This window comes from Echiichthys vipera, assembly GCF_963691815.1.
Source record: "Echiichthys vipera genome assembly, chromosome: 1".
NCBI lineage: Eukaryota > Metazoa > Chordata > Actinopteri > Perciformes > Trachinidae > Echiichthys > Echiichthys vipera.
In genome coordinates, this window is record NC_139826.1 from 6,224,720 (window position 1) to 6,247,201 (window position 22,482).

The 22,482-nt window shown below is 40.1% G+C and overlaps 1 protein-coding gene across 1 annotated transcript; it reads right to left on the reverse strand.

Annotated features, from left to right (window-relative positions):
- Nucleotides 1-1,608: 1,608 nt before the first annotated feature.
- Nucleotides 1,609-20,684, reverse strand: ankdd1a (ankyrin repeat and death domain containing 1A). The gene is made up of 15 exons (XM_083924794.1): nt 20,551-20,684; nt 19,509-19,612; nt 18,056-18,154; nt 16,221-16,319; nt 15,914-16,018; nt 15,623-15,721; nt 13,176-13,274; nt 11,825-11,923; nt 11,615-11,713; nt 10,481-10,579; nt 10,238-10,336; nt 8,298-8,393; nt 5,365-5,566; nt 3,034-3,165; nt 1,609-1,994 (listed from the first exon to the last, which is right to left on the reverse strand). The coding sequence occupies exons 1-15, from the start codon at nt 20,582-20,584 to the stop codon at nt 1,933-1,935; spliced, it is 1,527 nt and encodes a 508-aa protein (XP_083780920.1). The 5' UTR covers nt 20,585-20,684; the 3' UTR covers nt 1,609-1,932.
- Nucleotides 20,685-22,482: the final 1,798 nt, after the last annotated feature.

The window sequence follows — 22,482 nt, forward strand, 5'->3', positions numbered from 1 at the left end:
TCTGAACATACTCACACGATCGTTCAACATGTGCATTCATGACTGAACAATACTATAAAACTATTAAATGTTTGTACAAATCTTTACTAAAGCTGATGTCATTACTTTGGTAAAGTTCTGAGGAAGAGACGCATAAAATGGCAATTATTTTAACACCATCAAACATCGGGATCCAAATACATGTGAAGTGTCCCAAAGAAGTGTCAGATGTGTGACTGTTTAGTGCACCAATCCAGCAGATTCATGAACATGAAGAAAGCCGAAACACTTGTGAGAATACACACACAGACAAACACTTCAATTCTGTTTTTGTAAAGAGTTCTGGTCATCATTACCATTTCTCTTTCTTGCTTCACTCATCCAATCTGGGATCGCTCCACTGGGAAGTGATTTCAGGAGGCTGGGCCTTATCAAAAACCCTTGCATATGATTAGATAAACCACTTGTCATGTCATCTTTATTAACGTGCTGCTTCGACCACTCACATGGAGACCAACCTGTGACGCTGATGAGAGCAACACAGGGAAAAGCCAAACCCAGTCGGGAGAAGGGCGAAAACATGGTTTCCACCAACAAAAGCCTTCAGAGTCGTTCTCTGGTTCTTTTAAAGAAGAAAGATTCTCTAGATTGGAAACACAGATGAAACAGCAGCATCCATGTTGACGTGTGCTTCCTCGATGTGAGCTGCCATTGTTGCCTGAATCACAACAGTCGCTTCTCTGCTACGTCAAATCTATAAAACCCCACTCGACCACATGAAATCACTTTCCTACGGAGCGAATCCAGATGGATGAGTGGAGCTAGGCGGAGTCAAGACGGATGAAAGTCATCTGGCGAGAGTCAGGTTAGCATGGTGCCACCTCAAAATTGTGTCTATTTGTGACCCATCATCAACTATTGGATGAGTTTGTGAGGTATGATCAGATCAACCCAAGTGCTTTATTTCTTTTTTAGAGGCCAGAAGAAGTAAAATGATCAAGTAATTGATGAAAAAAAATGAAGAAATGTAAGATAAAATATAAAATCTTTATTTTGTGCGTCATAAAAGTAATAATCATATTTTCTGTCCTTTTTTAATCATCTTGAAAAAACCCAAATGTATCTTGTGACAACTTAAAGGCTTCAGGTGATGAACCGATGATCTAAAACACTCGATTGGGATGGGAAAATAAAACATACTTTAACTGTCAACTCTAATTATTTTGTGCTCTAATCTAAATCATTTACACAACACGGAGCATGCACAACTGTAGTAAGGACGGAAGAATAGGTTCAAGTTTAACCAAGACTCAGCTCAGTGTTGACATTATAACAACACTTGTGCTTTAGATAACTGAGTAAACTGGGGCTGAGTCATTATGCTCTCTCTCTCTCTCTCTCTCTGCAACCAAGTATGGCCTAAACTGAATGTAACACTCATGTCGTAAAAAAAACATGTTCAAGGCCACAGAGACAGAAGCAGAGCCTGAAGTCCTGCTCCCCCACACAAAGACAGAGAAGACCAAAAGAGTGTTAAACTTGGCATCAGTATCTATTGTACATTATATATATATATATATATATAGATATATATATATATCTATATATATATATATAGATGATGGAAGATATATCTGGAAAAGTACATGTGCTTCTGTGGTTGTATGACTCAATCATAGCTGTCTACAGTGTATTTGATGTCTGTGGGCTGGTGTCCTCACTCTCCCTGGTAATATTCACTCAGGTAGCACCGCCCATGAGCAAACATCACAAAGAACGTCCCAGTAAAAGAAGAAGAAAGCATTGGCAAAATAGAACAGTGGCAAAATGAGCTGAATTCAGTGTGTGAATCTGTAAACCATGCCATGGATAATACCAAGCTTTTCCATGGGGCTCCGTTCTTGGCATTTCCAGTTCTTGTTATGTTGGCTCTGCAGTCACTCACTGTGTCGATCACATTGTGGAGCAAATTTTGGGAGAGCTCGTCTCTGCATTTGCCTTCTGCCGGATGCACTCTGGATAATTAAAAACCACAGGGTGACATCAAGTCCCTATACAGCCCATGCTCTAAACAGCCAACAACTCACCGAAAATAGACACAAAAAACACAAAAAGACATACATTACAGAAATCAAGACTGCACGTGCTGTCAATTACTTTCTGAATGACACTATCATGTGTTTAAATGGTAATTATTTCATCATCTCAAGAAAACATTATTTTAAAAGTAATAATTGATCCATTTTCACAAGAAAACAAAAGACCTTTTCCTCTTATTCCTTATAATGTTTATCAGAGATCCAGATTGCCCTGCCATCAGACGCACTCGCATCTCTGTGGTTAAATCGACCTTTGACATATTGAATGGATTCAAATGGATCAGGTCGAGCTGACGGGGCGTTTACTTTGGAATATCTCTAAATTGAATCAGTAAAAAATACTTGATTTTGTGTCTGCATGTAATCAGAGATGTAACAGTCAGTTACAGTACATGTGTTTTGTATATAACCTTATTTTGAAATCCGGACGTAGTTACACTAGTACTGTATCTTTCCACTCATTTCACCCTCACCATCATGGGCTGAATGAACTTCTGATTTTTGATAAACATTATTAATAAAATAAAACAATCTTTTGTGGGTTTTTTTTTTAAATCACAAGATAATTATCTCCTTTTTTTCAAGACAACAAAATAAATAACTTGTGATCTCGAGATAAAAGCGTTTAAAACAAATCATTGCAAAGACGTCTGTTTTCGTATTCCTTACTAAATGCTACTCTACTGGGAATCATTCGTCTTTGTATGGAGTCGTTCCAATTCGTAGTCAATTGCACAAATATAAAAATGATAAATTAGAAAGCAGTATGGAACCCCTGAGTGTAGTGAGTGAGAATATTTTCTCTGAACAACTGTTACGTTCCCTCGTTATACGTTTTGCGTTCCCTCTGACCAGATGTGTGTTACCAATACACCACAGGAGTTGTGCACTCGCGGCTCTGTATAGAAGAGACAGTTACGTAAACACCAAACAAAGCACAGTTTGATGGGCTCACCTGCCAGGTCTGTCCGTGAGATTTCCACCAGCCCCTCATACAGTCCTTTGATCGGGTTCTCCCCCGCTGTCACCACTCCATGAAGCCAGATTAACAGCATTCTGTGACCATGCTCTTTGAAGCTTTTCATACCTAGAATTATAATACAGATCAATATCTATCTCAAGTCAGAGTAAAGATGAGTGAAAACTGGAAATCAAGTGGCTGCTATCTGTCCTTTTACAGTCAGAGGAGAGAATGAACCCATGGTGGTCAAGACCTTAAGACCCCCGACACCAGTAATGAGAGTAAAGCTCAAGGATCAGGCAAATGAAAATGATAGCCATCTAATCATTGTACAATACAAAGTGGTGCTGCAACATGGATCATATCTCAGAGAGGCCATCTCAAACTTTTGAAAGTCTTTTGGAATACAAATTAAAACAACGGAGCTCACTTGCACCTGGGCTGGAAACTAGTTACTTACTAGCATTCAGAACAGCTATGAAGTTTTTTTCCTTTCCTGGACGGACAACACGTTGTATGAACTGCTTTGTTTGAAGCATATTAAGGTTTTAAAGTTAAAGACCAACCAGTGGGAGTCACTAGAGCAGCTTTCCTCTAATGAACACAGCGAACTGTGTTTGCTGGAACATAGGACCTAACCGAGGTCGTTGCTAATGGAGTCAAAATCACAGGTCTCAGGGGCTTTTTCCACTGCCTCACCATTACACCTGTAAAGAGCATTTTCAAATTCAGCAGCAACGGTGGGCCCAGGCAACACGGTGGTTAGCATCGTTGCCTCACAGCAAGAGGGTTCCTGGTTCAAATCCCAGCTGGGGCCCTTCTGTTTGGAGTTTGCATTTTCTCCCCGTGTCTCGTAATCATATTACGTTTATCCTACACTGTACTCCCTCACAAGAGCATAGTCTGGGAGCTGCTTTTATTCTCCTCCCCTCTCATCTTGTTTTCCCCCTTTTCCTCCCCCCTCTTACTGCCCAGTCTTCCTGTTGTGTATGTCCTATTGTATGTACTGTATGCTGTACATGTATGGACGGGGGGATTGTCGTAGTTTCACTGTACTTTTAGTTAAGTGACAATAAAGTCCTTTCCTATCCTTTATGAGAGTTAGATATTGGTGTTTTTCCACTGAATGGACTTTACTTTGGTTTCCATTAGGAAAAGTTTTGCCTAGTCCCGGTTCATTTTTTTGGACCACCTCAGTCGATGTCCAAGGAACTTGAGTTGATACGAGAAGGTGGAGTTAAAACACTGCAGACCACTGCTCAGTCAGAGAGACCCGTCACTAGAGTGACACGGGACGTCCTGCACAAACCTAAAATAAATATACAGCTAACAATAAAATTGGATAGAGGAAGTGCAGACTGCAGGTTTGGTTGTCGAAAGGATTTAGCATGTGCCATGGTGAAGATGATGTCATGGCGATCAGCTGAGAATCCTGCGTACATGAGGGGGTACTATCTGAAGTGGAAAATCAAAGAGAAAAATACTGGTACCAAAAAAGTGAGTCGAGTTGAGCGGAGCATGGATACCACTCTCATATTCAATTCAAATTTTATTTATAGTGCCAAATCATAACAAAAGTTATCTCAGGTCACTTAACATATTAAGTAGGTCAAGGCCGCTCTGGCTTATTCAGTTCTTCCATGAGCCGCAGCTATATTATAGTTTTTATATACAATATTAATCCAGCAATTTTGTGCACACAGTGGCGAAGAAACGTTCTGTTAACAGGCAGGAGCGTCAACAGAAATGGTGTCACTATGTAGTTTGTCCAGCAGAACGTGGTTTAGCAACTGACTGATACTGAACATGATGTTTATTTAGCTAGTTATTTTATTTTTATTTAGTCTTCTTTTTCTCAGTGTTCATTTCTAATTCTTTTAAATTATTATCAAATTATTGTCCGCTAATAAGAAACCAAATAGCTTTCTTTGACTACATCTTAGCCTTTCTTACCCTCAGGTGTGCATAAACTACAGGTTATGAACTTCTTTTTAAAATACAAAAACGATCAGTTATCTTATCAGTATCTGCCATGAGAAGCAGGGGATTATTGATTATTGAAAAAAGTCAATATCGTGCCTAAAGTACCAACAGCCCCACAGCGGACTTGTTTCTGGCTTTTGAAAGGTATCGATCTTTAGTAGAGTAGAACCAATGCTGAGGTTAGAAAACATGCTGTGAGCAATTTACAGAAAACCCATTACATGATTTTATGGGATTCCAACAGATATCCCCCTGCCCGAGCCACTAACGTTCAGAGATGTTTAAAAGCATAAGTGCATCTAATTTACATTGAAACCAATTCAAGAGGTCAGCAAAGCTTACCCGTCCACTGTTGTTCTATAGCTCGGATATGTGCATCACTGAAGTTCCAGTGTTGTGCCAGTATCTTCCACTCGCCACGGCACAGGTGCTTGGTGCCCAGGCTCCACAGGACAGACCGGAGGTGCTGTGTCTCTGGCTGGTGGTCCTGTTTGAAACTGAGAGGCCTGCCCACCCAGGAGTCTTGCTCACTGCTCATCTGATCCTGAAGGTTCATACATAGTGTACATATAGGTATACAAGTGGTGTAACACAAAACATTGAATAACTATCAACACCAGCAAAGCTCACTCTGCGTGAACTTACAGATGTCCAAGATGGTAAGGGTACTTCTATGATGAGTAAAGATGCAAATATGTAAACAGTGTCAATAACCTCAAGGCACAACAACAAACCACATGTGGTCCACAGCTTTGGCTGCTTGTAAAAGAGTCAAATTTAAAATTGCATTATTTGTTTTTAAAGCCCTTAGTGGGTTATCGCCAAAATACACCACTGAGCTACTAGTCCCAGATTCTGTCTCCAGGTCACTTAGGTCATCTTCTCAACAACTCCTCTCAATCCCCCACAATCATCTCAAAACCATCAGGGATGAAGCTTTTTCTGTTATTGCTCCCAGACTCTCCCGCCCCACATTAGTTCTTACGCCACTCTTAAAGTGAAATTCCAGTGTAAAATCATCCCATGGTCTTTTTTGGCACTTATTTACATCAAACAAGCCAGCCAGGCAGTTTTTTTGTGTATTAACTATTAATGGAGAAATCCCGGAGAGTCGCTAACAGCCAGATGTGGCTAATACTGATTAGCTATTATTTTGATCGGTATTAGAGGTTAAAAAAGCCGTTTTAATGCCTTCACTGTAATGCCCCAAGCTAATCAGCACTAGCCACGTCTGGCTGTTAGCGACTCTCCGTTAATAGGTTATACACGAAAAAACTCTCCATTGCTTATTTGATGTCTGCAAGTGTCAAAAAAAGACCATGGGATGATTTTACGCCAGTATTTCCCTTTGAGCACTTTGGGTCAACTTCTGTTGTTTTTAAATATGCTATATAAATGAGGTGGCCTGACTTGACAGCAGTGAAGGCAGCAGCAGGACGATTCAGTGATGCCAACAAACAAATCCACCCTAATCTACAGCTAACAGTACAGTATGAAAGCTCATGTCATCGCCAATTCATAATTCATTTATAAAAACCTATCTGGCACTGAGCTCAAAATGGGAGGACAAAGAATTATTTATCCAACAGACAACATTGTGTTATGTTTAGTGGCACCCTGTCAAATATTAAATCACTTCAATGTGGAATTCCCCAGGGCAGCTGTCTGGATCCCTCCTTTTTTCCACATTTACAAATGATCTGCCATGTGTATTAAAGAATGCACACTGATGACACTACAGTGCATGCATCTGCAGAAATGACCAAGGAGCTCAACAAAAATGCTTCAAGAAGAGTTGGTGCTGGTTTCTGAAAGGGTCTCTGAAAACAGGATAAAGCTGACCATCATGAGAACAACATGAGTCTGGTATTTGGCTCCAGGCATGATCTCTAGGAACAGATCAAATGTCCTTGTGGTCACCCTTGAGGGAACCCTTTCAAATCAGCTCATATTAATAATATGGTTTCCAAAATGAGTAGATATCCACCATCAGAAGGTGTGCTTACATTTTTGTATCACTTTGAGCTCTATCGCATCTCATTAATGTCCAGCAATTTCGTCCAGTGCTTCAAAATAAAAGATCCATCTCCCTCAAAGCAGAGCTGCCCACCTTCCTCTTCAATGATCAAAGAGGGACAGTGTGGAAGGAATGCAGGCCAAGCTTAATGGATGACAGTGAAGTACACTGGCATACGGCTTGGTCCAGTATGGCAGAAACATAAGCCTTAATCAGGGTTCATCCACATTTTCAAATTCATAATTCCAGACATTTTCAGACTCAAATTTCCAGACTTCTTAGAGGATTTTTTAGTCAATATTAAATAATAAATGCTTGTGTAAATAAATGGTTTTTAATCCAGCTTTTAACACGTATGTGAAATTCTGACTATGTATGCCATTATGTTGCTAATTCATTACATGGCATTCAATGAATGAACTCCAAACCGAGACATGCGCAGCATTTTATTCAATTAAAAAGAGTGAAATTGAATTCATTAGTTATTAAACACTGCAGACAGTAACAGTCGGGATGTACAATAAATCAACTAAGGCTGTGCTTCATTGGCTTTTAGATGGAGTAAACACACTGTAAATAAATAAAATAGTAAATACAAAATGTAGACGACACAAATGGAAAAAATTCAATAAAAGAGAATAGCACGGTGAACGGTAACCACGGTAACCTGACACCAGCTTGATTAGTTTCATACCCTCTACAGGTTGGCTGTGTTGCGTTAGTAAACTTGATTTGATTTGTATATATTAATATATTTTATTTTAGAAAGTGAGATAATAGTCGTGAAACAACACAAACGTTTTTCTAAACTCTTTTCCCTTTTGCCAAACTGATCCAGACCTGGAAATGACTCACATTAAATTCCATACTTTTCCATACTGCATAGGAACCCTGCTTAAGAAAACCTTCATACTGTACCTTTATTCATAGCTAACACACTCCCACCAATCATAGACATTATTACGACACCAGACACACCTTTTCATTTGGAAGGTAGAATGGCTTCCCTGGATTTTTTTATGGTATAAAATACAAATTACAAAGGTAAAATAAAATAAGCTCCTGTAATAGTTTTGGTTCAACAAAAGTCAGGACCAGCACGTTGATCATCAAAGGCAACACCTATGAGCAATGTCCCATATAAGATCATTAAATAAACCAAAAAAACATCAGTTCCTAGAAGAGAAAGTATTTTGTATTTGTGTTTTTCTTTTTAATAAATCAATTCCAGGTCCAGATGCAATGAGGATGAACTCACCTTCTCCCATTTATAAAAACGGTCAGCTTTGATGATCATGTCCACCAGGATGACATGGTTTCCTCTGGCTGCCACCTCCAGACAGGTTTTCCCCTGCTGTGTGTATTATAGAGGCAGAGAAACACAGTGACTAGAAGAACATGACTCTGCTAGATGACATAGATGCAGCAGCCATACTCCATGATATTAGCAGGTGCGTATGACCTGATATTCTAAATCAGAATAGATAAAGAGGGATAACACACAAAATGAATGCCCTTGAACAGACACAAAATAAAAATTGTTGCTTAAGTGTTAATACAAAGACTTGTAATATTATAACTCCATAATGAGTACTTATATTTTTGATACTTAAAGCAGCTACCAAACATCTTAATTGGTTATGAAACAGTCTCAGTTTAATGTTGATGCCTCTATATGACCATAAGCAAACAAGACCAATAGTGACAAGTTCTTCTCATGCCTGTCCAGGGTCAGATTTCTCGCTTAATCAGATGAAATGATTCTCGACATGCAGACCAGAGAGTCCATTGGTGTTACAGAAAAGCCGTCACATTGGCGGCCAGGCGAAGGCAGCAATTTGACGGTCTGTCTATGTGAAACCTAGGCGTAATATTCCTCTTTTCTTAAAAGCCGGCTTTCTGGGATAGACGTAGCCTAAACATGGGATGTGAAGAATTTTAATGTAGAGAATTGTATTTTTGAAGTTATACAGTATGTTGTGGTTACGGCTGGTAGTGGGGCAGCAAAGAGAAAAGAAAAGAATTGACCGAAGAACAGAAAACAAATATCTTTACAACACAAGGTGGTGGTGCTCATGGAAACACGACGGGTGGCGGGCCACAGGGTCAGAATTAACACAATTTTTGATAAGAAATTACATTTATTTGTTTTTAAAATCTATTTCTCCTTGTTTTCCTGTGTAAGTGACTTATTGCAACAACTTTTTTTAATTGGTCCGGTATTGAGTACTGGTGCGCTGCAGTGTTGTGAACCATCACTCAAAAAGGCTTGTTTTTGACTTGTGTTATCATCAGTGTCTGACTGTAGCATGGAAAGAAGGGGAAGTCTCGTTCTGAAATCCCATGCTGAAATCTTGCATGATGTTACAGGTAGACATCAGAGTGGAACTTCAGAGAGGTCAGTGTAGCTTTCTGATAGGGAAAGGAATCATAGACGTTACCTTTGGATGCAGAGGTAGAGGTAGAAGTTGTGTGTAGTTGTGCTACAGATGGATCCTAATTCCTCGTTATACACTGCACCTTACAGACCATCAGGTCTGCAGTTTGACCAGGACTCTATGCCAGTCACAGAGGAGAAGACATCCTACCAAAGCACAATTTACTAAAGAAGAAGGCTGTTTCAGGAGTGGAGACACTTGCTGCAGACAGAGCAGAGCTAATGCTATCAGCTAAAGTTACTGTGTTGACCTGCATCAGTAGATAGACAGATAGATAGATAGATAGATAGACAGATAGATAGATAGATAACTTTATTTATCCCCGAGGGGAAATTAGGTCATCGTAGCAGCGGTACAGAGCAATCAGAAGTAATTAAAATAAGATAAAATATAAAATACAAAATATAAAATACAAAATATGAACAACAATAAAATAGAATAAAATAAAAGTACAGTATTGCAGATAATAGTAGCTACACATGAGGGCGTGGCAGAGGGCGTGGGCGAGGGCGTGGCAGAATAACTGCAACTCCTCAATCTTTCCATAATAAAGTCAGACACTTCTGACAACAGTCTGAACCAACCAGTGGAAAAAACAAACACTTTTGGTGGATGTTTATTATCGGTGCATATTGATTAAACACTTCTTCTAGTACTACGCATAAATAAAATACCAAGAAAACTTCAATCACTAAACTAGCACATGGTGATGTTGGAGAAGCTGTATCTGTCTCAGGGGACGGCAATTATTGTGTGGTACCTTGTCAGTCAGGTTGAGGTTAACACCAGAGATGAGCATCATCTCAGCCATGTCCTGCCAGCCGAGCTCTGCAGCTATATGCAAAGCAGTCTGTTGTCTCTGTGAGCCACATGACAGAAATGTAACATTACTGCACTACAGCCTTTGTGTCAGTCTTATATTTATGAACGTGGGCACACAGAGGTCCACCTGCTTTTATGTTCTTTACTGTGTACCGGTACAGCTGTAGAGGTTTGTACTCACACTGTCGGTGATGTCTAGGTCACAGTCAGCCTCTATGAGCAGCCGTAAAACCTCTGTGTGGTTGTTGAACACAGCTAGGTGGAGCGCTGTGTTATGTTGCTGTTTCAAACAGAGAGAAAGTAATACAGGTGAACATATGAGTAAATGATCCCGACAATAGGAGCGTCAACCTGAACAAAGGACCCATGATGGCCTTGTTAGTTTTTATGTTATGCTCTCTGTTACAGATGTTTTCCTCTTTACTCTGTGAAAATAAGATAAGATTGTTCAGGACTGTGTAGTTTCAAAGAGTATTAATTATTCTTTAGTCATGTGGGAATTTAAGAATCAGACCTTAAACTCTTTTATTTTGATAGTGTGGATCCAAATTTCCCTGATCACTGTTGTGGGTTTCAAAACTTAACATGGAAATGTTCAGATCTGGAGGCAAAGTTTAGCCTGATGATCTTTTTTTTTTCAGAGGTGTGAGTATCAAGTAAATCGGAATCAGAATCAGAATGTCTTCATTGTCATTGCACGTAGAACATTGACATTTAAGTGTCATCCAGGCAGTGCAATTTTAAATATACAAGAAGGATAAAAAAATATATAAAACAAACAATAAAATCTACAATTAACAATAAAGACAAAAATATACACATAACAAATAAAGTTGAAATATACAGAAAAGAAAAGCAGCTCAGGTAAACGGTATTGCACATTAGTGTTGTTCAGTTGTCCGTTAAGTGCTATTTGTGTGACACGGACCTCCCCACGGAGGCTCAGTGAATGGAAGTGAAAAAAATCAAAATATTACATTACGAAAATATTACACAGAACAGCCTAAATGTGTAAGACAGTTAAGAGATACAGTAGTTTTGGGGAATTTTACTGTTTTCCCCACTTTCCCAGTCAGAAACTAAAAAAGGTCTTTAGATAGACTTTTTAATGTCATGTTATCTCACGCAGCAATGTAAGGCTCAATTTTTGAGTGTCTGAATCTACTTTTATCTTTCAAGCATTTTCTGAATTATTTTGGTAACTTAAGGTTTCGGTGTAGAAAAATGAGATGATCACGGCGCAGAGGCATAAAAACTACATCTACTACATCGTACAAACCAAGACATAAGTCACATGGGAGTTGACATTACTTACACTGTCCACGGCATCTCTGTTGATTCCTGCCTCCAGCAGCAAACTGGCTTCTCTGTCAAAGCCATGCTGGGCCACGTAATGGAGAGCATTCATGTTCTTCTGCAGATGGAAGGAAACAAGAATTTAAACTTTGAGAGGGTGGAAAGGTTCAAGAATATTTTGGAATATATTGTGTTTATTGATTTATGCTATTGAATGAACAAACCGTACACAAGTTTGTGCGGCGGCATTGCAGCCAGACTCCAGCAGCAGTTTCAAACATTCATAGTGACCTCCATCAGCTGCCAGGTGCAATGCTGTGAGACCATCCTCAAAACACAACAGGCACAATTGTTATGTATAATTCAATAAGATGACCAGAGAAAAGCAGAAAGTCTTTGAGAAGAGGGAACCAGCATGCACTTTTACAATAAATTAAATTAAATGACGTTAAATTATTGAAATGATGAGTCCTTTAGACATTTAAGCCTGTGACAACACAGCTGACTGTGGACTCACAAATTAAACTACTGCTGAAGCATGTTTTTTACACAAAAAAACAACACAACAAATTCAATCTAAAATTGGAATTTGTGATATTGGATGATACAAACAGAACTCCGAACAGGCGAAGTGATTTTAACTAGTTAAAGCAGTTGAACTTATTCATTTCAAATCTAAATTTTAAAAACTGATCTCTTCCTTCTGCAGGAAGCCTACATATTAAAACATTTAAAGTCATTAAGGACCTTGAGTCCCTAATCTCTACAAACAGGTTCTGCACAGGAATGTAGAACGGATCAAAATTTGGGGAAAGGAAGCAGTCTGGTTTCCGTTTGTGGTCTCAGTAGTATGTACCGATCAGCATGCTTTGGTTGGAGAGCAATCAAGCAACCCATCAGCTGTCTGACGACAATTTAGCTCGTTTTAACTTTTTGTTATTAGTTTACAGATATCCCATCTCTCAACCCCAACTCCATTCTCACATCTCAAGTTGCTAATCTGACTGTAAACAATGACTGCTGTTCGGAAGAGGAAGTCTCCCTTTTAGCACCTGTCTCCTGAAAAAAGCCTAGTCTGCTCTGACTGGTCTTCTGCAAGTGCGCTCTGGCTGTCTCTGCACCATCATTGAAGCTGGAGAATGACTGTAACGGTGCTGTAGCCAAACTTTCTACCTATATAAAATATAGTTGTGTCATCACAACCGTACAAAGCCCTGACACAGTTTCTGAATACAGCTCCACCTGCTTTATAATCAAAAAAGATATGGAGTTCTCTCTTTTTACAAGATGGAACCTGCATCGTAATTAAACCAACAATTGTGGTCTTCTCACATGAGTCTTGAGGGGAAAACTTTTGCAGATCTTTGGTTTCATTATTTTTTTCAGAAGTTGTTTTTTTGTCTTGCATTCTGTCTCCTCTATATTTGATAGTGCAGAAAAACACAATTCACTGCCCTCTGTAGTAAACAAGCTCCTACTGTAAAAAGTACAACTGAAAAAATGCTTCTGTAAAATTCAAAAGTAACTGCAGACAGGCTACAACAAATTGGGCCTTGAAGTATGCAGTCCAGTCCACTCACTATATTTCTCTCATCGACATCGAGCCCAGTCTCCACCAGCTTCTGCAGGACCTCTGTGTGCCCACATCTGGCTGCTAGATGCATGGCTGTGTTCTCTTCCTGTAGTCCAGACATAACAAAACATTACAACCAGAGACTCATTCTGAGACAACTTCCTCTACGTACAGTATAACCATCAAAACATGTCAACAGGGACTCTAAACATGTCTGCTTTTACAGCAGTTCTACTCTGAGGATCTTAGAAAACATATTTACACGATCTCTTCAGCTGGGGGCTCAGAGTTACCACACAATTTTCTGCACACTTTTACCGAAGGGTCGCTGGTACAAGTCCCCATATGGACTAGTATGGATGGTGGACTAGAAGCTGGAGAGTTTACCTCCTGGGCACTGCCAAGGTGCCCTTGAAGCCACCAAAGTCCCAACTTTCCATGGGGCAGCCCCCTTGCTCTCTTCTTTTAATGCAGGGGTAGGCAATCCTGCTACAGGAGAGCCACTGTCCTGCATGTTTTAGGTTTCTCTCTGCTTCAACACACCTGATTCTAATGATGTGCTCATTATCAAGCAGCTGAAGCTTGTCACGGTTGTGTTAGACTCCGTTGTGTTAGAGCAGGGACAACCCTAAAACATGCAGGACAGAAGCCCTCCGGGAGCAGGATTGCTCGTCCCTGATTTAATGTTTATAGGCCCTGTTTGTGCATGTGTGTATTGTTCATGTATCATGATATCAGAGTGAAATAACTGAATGTCTCCTGGTGGGACTAATAAAGGATTGCTTTCTTTCTTAAGATGTCAAATGATTATTTTAGCACCCTATTTCTACCAGTGAGGATGAGTTAGATGTTAGTAAGCTAATGTTAGCTACGTGTTAGCAAGCTATGGCACATGCACATTACGACATTGATTTCAAATATATCCACATTCTCCTTTAGCACAAATTGCTTGTTAGTAACATGCTTTAGCTGTATTTACATAAAGGGAGCGTACCTGTGTTCCACAGGTCCTATGTTCCCCTCTTTGTTTGTTTCGCAGAAATCAGTGCCAAATTCCACGTCAAACAGGCCTAACATTACCATAACCCTGGCAAAATGCTGAATTAAACCAGCAAAGGCATAGACTTATACGACCAGGGAACACATAAATACAGTTAGCCTAAAACTGACATTTGGATAGCTGACTTAGTGATAAAATACTTGCTGCAAACATAACATCAGCATACTGAATTTCAGGATCTCTTCCTGCTGATGGCTCGGCTCATTGCCTTTATCCACTTTTGTCTTTTTAAAGGGGAATTACGCCTAATTCAAAATTAGGTTATTTCTTGTATTGCTCCTTTTTTTTTTTTTGCTCGTGAATTTTCTTAGTCTGCTGTTTTTAATTATATGGGTGTATATTGTCATTTACTGTCCTTGTTTCATGTTTGTTCATATTCAAATTTCATTGCAGCGGGGTGGTCGGTGGTACAGTGGTTACAGCAGTCGCCCCATGTAAAGAGGCTGAAGGTCCTCGATGCAGCGGCTGCGGGTTCGACTCCGACCTGCGGCCCTTTGCTGCATGTCTCCCTCTCTCTCTCCCCCCATTTCCTGTCTGTATAATAAAGACTTGATAAACTGCCAAAATAATAATAATTAAGAAAAAATCATTTGTCTCTGCACTGTAATTGCAGCTGGGGAATAACTGTAACCACACTGTAATGTCACTTTCTACCTACAGTATATACTGTATACTATAGTTGTGACATCACAAGTCCTGATGGCTCAATTAAAGACACAGTTTCTGAATACAGGCTGTGTATTTTTCTGTGGTTTGATACTTTCACAGTATAAACAGTATAGCACCTTGATCAGCTTCATAATCAAAAGAGATAAGAGAGATAGGGTAATCTTACTTTTTTCAATATGGGACCTTTAATATTGAACACTTTATGTTGATGTACGCCCGTTATGACTTGAAAAAAAGCTCAATATAAATTTAACTGAAAAGAACAAGAGAATCAAACTAACTGTTGGAGTGGTTACCACCGGACATGTGACATCTGCCCTTACCTCAGCTGTAAACTAAGTAGTGGCATACTTTGAGCCAGCTGTTTGAAGTAACAGGAGCAGGATCATTTAGCTGGCCTATAACCCCGCCCTATACAGGATTTAAAGCCACAACACATCCTGCTTTATACTGTTTGTTGGTTTGCAGCTGGCTTTAAAACTTTGGAATGATGGATGCATTTCAGCTCAAATTAGCTTGGCCAAGGTGTGGCTGTGGCAGACTAACAAATACAATACTAAAGTATAACATTTTAGCTGTGCGCTATCTGGAAATTCATATTTTCTTTTGTCACTCATAACAGCCTAGTGTGTCTGCTTGAGTACAAATACTGATTTAATGTGTGTGTGTGTGTGTGTGTGAATGTGTGTGCGTGTGTGTGTGTGTGTGTGTGTGTGTGTGTGTACCTTGTCCTTCAAACCATGTCTGCAGCCCATTCCAATGAGAAACTCCACCACTTCAAATTGTCCATGTTCAGCAGCCAGGTGAAGTGCTGTCTTCCCTGACTGGTCAGAGAGACATCAGCTACTACACATTTACTGTACACACACAGTGTTCCTGTTCCATTCAACAGATTCCATGTCATATTGTTTACAAATAGCTAAATACATGAAGAGAAATGGATAATCTATAGTCTTTCCTCAGAATTTCTATAACATCTGTCTGTAAATTTAAAATAGTGTCAAGCAAGGAGTCACCTTGTCCACTCTGTCGAGACAGATGTCTTCCAGGTCCTCCATGATGAACTCCAGTATTCCGATGTGGCCTCGCTGGGCAGCACAGTGTAGCATACTCAGACCATCCTAACACACACACACACACACACACACACACACACACACACACACACACACACACACACACACACACACACACACACACACACACACACACACACACACACACACACACACACACACACACACACACACACACACACAGTGAGATATCAATCAGACAATAACCTCATAGTTTTAGTCTGTAGTGAAATGAAGCGGTTCTTACTTTGTTTTCACAGTTGAGCTTTGCTCCACAGGACACCAGGATCTGCAGGACCTTTAGGTGACCAAACCACGATGCCAGAAGCAGAGCATTCATGCCAAACTGTGGACAAACATTAATGACTGTTATATGTCAGTGAAACTATGATAGTACGAGTACGCTGAAAAAACAATATGTGAGTAGATGTAAAAGTAGCATAATAATAATAATACTTTTTATTCATAGGCGCCTTTCTAAGCACTCAAGGACTCCTTACATTTGTTAAAAACAGTGCAACACAAACAATAATAAAAATGGGCAGTAAACAAAATGATCAAATCAGGTTAAAATAACAACAACACAGTGCATATGAGATCAGAGGGAAAAGGCAGTTTTGAACAGATGGGCAAGATTTAAGGCTCAGTAGGCAGGAAACCTAGAAATTGATTGTTGAGTCTACACGGGTCTCATCTCCTCAGCTCTGACCCAAGCTCTTCCCACCTGACAAGCACGGGCATCTGATGCACGCGCTTCATGCATGCACCTGACGGTTCCTGCCCGAGGCAATAACCAAGTTGCCAAAGCTTCTTTTTTTTTATGGTATCTTCCATAAAGTCTGAGTCACAGGTGAGAAAATCCTTTTTTTTTTAACACAGGAGCGATAGTAAATAGTATTTATATGTAGGCAATCCTGAACAGTGCTGAATGAGTTCCTTAGACAGCCACGGTGACTGAAACGGAGAACTAACTTTACTCATGTGTTCACCTGTATCAGTCTGCTCACGCCTCACTCATTTCAATCGACCCGATCATGACTGCAATTGTTAAAATTATAAAAGGGAATTTACTGTCACTCTTGGCAAACTTGTAGGTGTGTGAAGATGTTTGGGGGGGGGGAGTATGATTCATATTAGCATCCTCCGACAGTGGTTATCAGTAGCCGCTGTGACCAGGCTGTTTACATGGTAAATCAGCCAACACAACCTTAACCCAATCACAGCAACTGGAGTTGTTAGAGGAAAAATCATTTAGCAGTTTACCTGTCCGAGAGAAGACATTCTTGCTCGATCTACATAATAATCTGATGCAAAAAAAATTGCCTTTACATCTTTTAAGTAGATCAAGCAGGATATTTTCATCAGTGTATATAAAGTAGTCTGTCTCTGTCCTGCTGTGTGGTCCATTGGTTGTTTTATGTTTGAACGTTAATTGTGCCAGTCTCACCATACCCACTCTTTCTAAATGTTATATATTTTTGGCTATCTTGCATCCCTTTGGGCATGGTCTTCCCTTTAATTGAATTGTTACTGAGTCAACATATGCTCTGTATTTTGGGGATGTTTTATCTAGAAACCACAAGGTCACAGTCCCACAGTTCTATGCTCTAGCAATGACATGGTATTCACTAAAGGACTTTTTTTTTCATCTGTTAAATATAATATTGATAAGACAAATATTTGAGGTGAAAATGGAATATAAACAATATAATCATATCAAATAAATCAGAATACAAAAGTCAATAAAACATTTTATATTTGATAGAAGTGAAAATAAGATTAGCAATATATGTTTCACGACATTTGGGGAAGATTGTTAAAGAGAATTCACACAAATCATGAAAACAATAGAAAACCTGATCTGAAGTTTTAGGATTTACTTTGACCTCAATGTTTCTTTTTTTAAAAATGAATAAAGTGTCAGTTGTTAGTGCAGCAACTAAAGGGTTAAGGCTTAGGGTAGAATCTCTAGTATGTTATATCACCACTTAGGAATATAACATAATAGAGAATTATAGTTTTTCTGTTGGGGAATGAGTGAATGAATTCAGTGGTAGCTCCACTAAAGACGTGTGTACATACCGTGTCCCTCTCATCAACTTCAGTGTCATGGTCCAGTAGGAGACGTAGAGACTCTTCATTCCCAGCTCCTGCTGCCCAGTGTAGTGCTTTACGGTCAATCTGTACAGAGAAAGGCAGAGAGATACATGCCTGAGTGCTCCTCACAGTACACACAAGGCTGAAACACTCTCAAATACTGACTGTTCAAAATTAAATTAAAGACTGAATATGTAGAATTTTTATTAAAAGCTATATTTAATTAAAAAAAAATGGGGCGTTTTGAGGGTTACAGAATCAAAGTGTTGCTTTTCCATAAAAAAATACATTTAGTCTGAATTAATAGTTAAAAAAAATGTTTTAACGGGTTTGACAATGACTTCCTGTCCCGTTCTGTTTCCATGGTAGCAGCCAATAGCGTTGGGCGTTGCTGGTTGCCAGGGTTGTCTGTTGTTGGGTGCAGCTACTGTAGGCTGGCACTGGGTGAAATGGAGTTTTTCAATCCTGCAGCTGCTTCGGAGCCTCAGTGAAGGGGGCGTTATTTGTCCCAGCAGCTGAGTGAGCAGAGACGGGCAACAACCAGAGTCACTATAGGCCGAGCAATCACTCCATGGACTGAGAGAAAGGAGAGAAACGCCATTCAAACGCACGCCCAAATGGCTATGTTTCTCCTTGATCGCTAACATTGCTTTCATCTTTACTTAGCTGGAACGGCTAACGCTAACAGCTAACGCTAACTGTCAGTCAAACTCCTCTAATACTTGTTTTTATGGTGTGATTTGCTGAAGGGGATGGGTTCAAACAGGTTCAAACAGACTCCGGTCTCCTGTAGGCTACTGGGCCGGGTCTGACCAACCTGGCAACCCGACTCCTGGAATTATTTTTTGTTGTTGCGATAACAATCTTGACACACTAGATGGCGGTGTTCTGCTCATTCTCCATACACAACCTTTAAATTCTTCTTCTCACGTGAGCCTGTCAGTACTGGACAGCACCAGTTCACTAACACCTCAGTTTATAATTGACCTTTTCAACAGCTGACATTTTGGCTTATCGCAGCATTAACATCGCAGGTGGCCACTGACCAAGCTGTATCTGTTGAGCTGGGAGAGACAACTTGATGAGCTATATGAGTGAATTTACACGCACAACACCAGGGACCTGGCTCATCTAAATGTGACATTATTTATGCTATTCGCTTTTTAAGTGATGGCATGTTCAAATATCTGCTGTAAAAAGAAAGAATGGTAAACGTCAGGCATCCCCTGATATCTCTAATGTTGTTCTCTCAATCCTTCGTTTGTGACTGAATTGTCAGACCCTCTTTTACCAAAATGTACATAAGCACGGCCGCTTCCTTTTTCCAAGTGTCTGCTGCTGAATCTTGATTAACGTTATTAGTTTCATCTGTCGAAGTTGAAAGCAGTGACGGGTGAGGCCCACAAAAGTGTCCATGTTTGTCCTCCATCAGGCTTACTTTATTTTTGGCTTTGACGTCCACGCCCTTCTTGATCAGTTCCTGCAGCCTCCCTGGGTCGTTCCTCTTCGCAGCATCGTGAAACTCCTTTTCTGAACAGAGCACTGTCAGGAATCACAGACAATGAGAGAATTGATATTAGATATTATTATAGTTTCTGGAAGTGTGTCTGTCTCTGTATTTGTGTCAGTCTGTCTCTCTCTTTCTCTCTTCTTTTCTTCCTCCTCAACCGGTCAAGACAGGTCTGTCTGTTTGTTCCTGCCTGCTGTAGGGAAGGTTTTCAACACCACTGTGTACTCTACGGGGGAATTGGTGGGTCTATGTTAATCATAAATAAGTCATAGAGTGTGGTCTTTACCTACTCTGTAAAGTGTCCTGAGATAACATTTGTTATGTAAATAAAACTGAATTGACTTGAATTGGATTTGCACAGTATTAATTGTGACTCAGGTATTAGCCCTTTACATTATTGGCTGTAGTCAAATGAAAAAGCACTGCAACCAGCAGATGAATACAGACAGTAGCCTACAGTGTTGGACACACTCTCACATGGTTGATAATAACAACTGAACAAGTCCAGGGAGGGACAAAAGCCTCCAGGTCCTCCTGCATAAACGATATCAGTCAATGCCAGGCTCTACATCGTCCTGTGATATCGACGACGTTTTCCTGGTACTTTCCTGGTCTTTCACACGGGGAGAACAATCACTGGAAACCTTTTACTAAGTTGCTTGTGTCAATCTTTCCCCAAGCAAAAGGACGGTATATATTTCTAGAAGGTAACAGGAGATGAATGCCGCCGTTCACGTCACAAATTGTACGGTAAGTAACGTTTATTGTCCCCCGTCCGGTTCAAACGGGATGTTGATGATGATTGCAAACACTACTGGGATACAGTTCCCATGCTGTTGGCTCTCACAGGTTACCGTGTGTCCCTCTCTGGTCCACACGGACATCCTCCTCCTCCTCCTCCTCCCGTTGACGGATGGCAGGTCGCTCTTGTAGCACACAGCTGAGGGGGGAAACGATGGTTCATACTTACAGATATCCTCCTCCGACACCAAGTCGTCCTCCATCTCTGTTTCAAAGGCGCCTCTGACTCTTCGCTTTCTCCACTCTCATGTTATGGTTGTTAATATTTCTCAGCAGGAGAAAGGGAGGCTGGACGCTACGCCGTGACAGTTATGTCCGTCAAGCCACACAAAGTAACTAATAACTGTTAAAAAGTGACTTCCGTTCGGGGAAATAGTCACTTCCGCTCACGGCCTTCAAAATAAAATAAATTAAAGTTGAAATATTTTATTTTTTTAGTAATTCGGCATCCCAGGGCAACTATTTTCCCTATTAATAAATCAGTACATTATTGATGAATTGCTTATAAATGTTTCTCACAATCAAAAATAACAACAACAAAAAAGTTACCTGCAGGAGTAGAATACACTACATCTCTGAGAGAAATGTTCCTTGTACTAAAATATTCAGCCCCAATTCACATGCAGTTGGGATGTTGTGTAAAACGTCAACAAAAACAGAATACTATCATTGACAAATCCTTTTACTATACTATATTCAATTGAATATGCTACAGACACAAGATATTTAATGTTCAAACTAATAAACTTTATTTGATTTTTTTTTTGCAAATATTGACTCATTTTGAATTTGTTGCATGCAACATGTTCCTAAAGCTGGGACAGGGGCAACTAAAGATGGGGAAAGTCGAGGAATGCTCAAAAACACCTGTTTGGAACATTCACAGGTGAACAGGTTCATTGGAAACAGGTGAGTGTCAGGATTGGGTTTAAAAGGAGCATCTCTGAAAGACTCAGTCGTTCACAAGCAAGGATGGGGCAAGGTTCACCACTATGTGAACAACTGTGTGAGAAAATAGTCCAATAGTTTAAGAACAAGGTCTCTCAACGTACAACTGAAAGGAATTCAGGGAAATCCTCATCTACAGTCCATAATATCATCAAAAGATTCAGAGAATCTGGAGAAATCTCTGCACGTAAGCAGCAAGGCTGAAAACCAACATTGAATGACTGTGACCTTCGATCCCTCAGACGACACTTCGGTTCACTTCATTAAAAACTGACATCATTCTGTAAAGGATGTTCCCACGTGGGCTCAGGAACACTGAGGACAAACCATTCGTCATCGCTACGTCTACAAGTGCAAGTTAAAACTCAAATCATGGTCGTCATGAGGAAAGGACCATCCACACTGTTATCAGGGCTAAGTTCAAACCCAGCATCTATGATGGTACGGGGATGTGTTAGAGCAACATATGCTGCCATCCAACCAATGTCTTTTTCAGGGACATCCCTGCTTATTTCAGCAAGACGATGCCAAGCCACACGTGTTCCAACAGCGTGGCTTGGTAGTAAAAGAGTGCAGGTACTAGACTGGCCCGCTGCAGTCCACACCTGTCTCCCATTGAAAATGTGTGGAGCTTTATGAAGCACAAAATATGACAAAAGAGACCCCGGACTGTTGAGAAACTGAAGCCATACTTCAAGCAAGAATGGGAAAGAATTCCTCCTCCAAAGCCTCAGCAGTTAGTGTCCTCAGTTCCCAAACACTTACTGAGTGTTGGTGATGTAACACAGTGGTAAACATGCTCCTGTCCCAGCTTTAGGAACGTGGTGCAGGCATCAAATTCAAAATCAGTGAATATTTGCAAAAAAAACCCAATAAAGTTTATCAGTTTGAATATTAATATCTTGTCTTGTGTATTCAATTCAATATAGGTTGAAAAGGATTTGCAAATCAATGTATTCTGTTTTTATTTACGTTTTACACAACATCCCAAATTCATGTGAATCAGGGTTTTACTACTCCACTACATTTAATTAATAACTTTGGAGGTTCATAATTATAAGGAGTCTCCCTTAGAGATAGGGTGAGAAGTTCAGCCATCCGTGAGGAACTCGGAGTTGAGCCGCTGCTCCTTTGCGTTGAAAGGAGCCAGTTG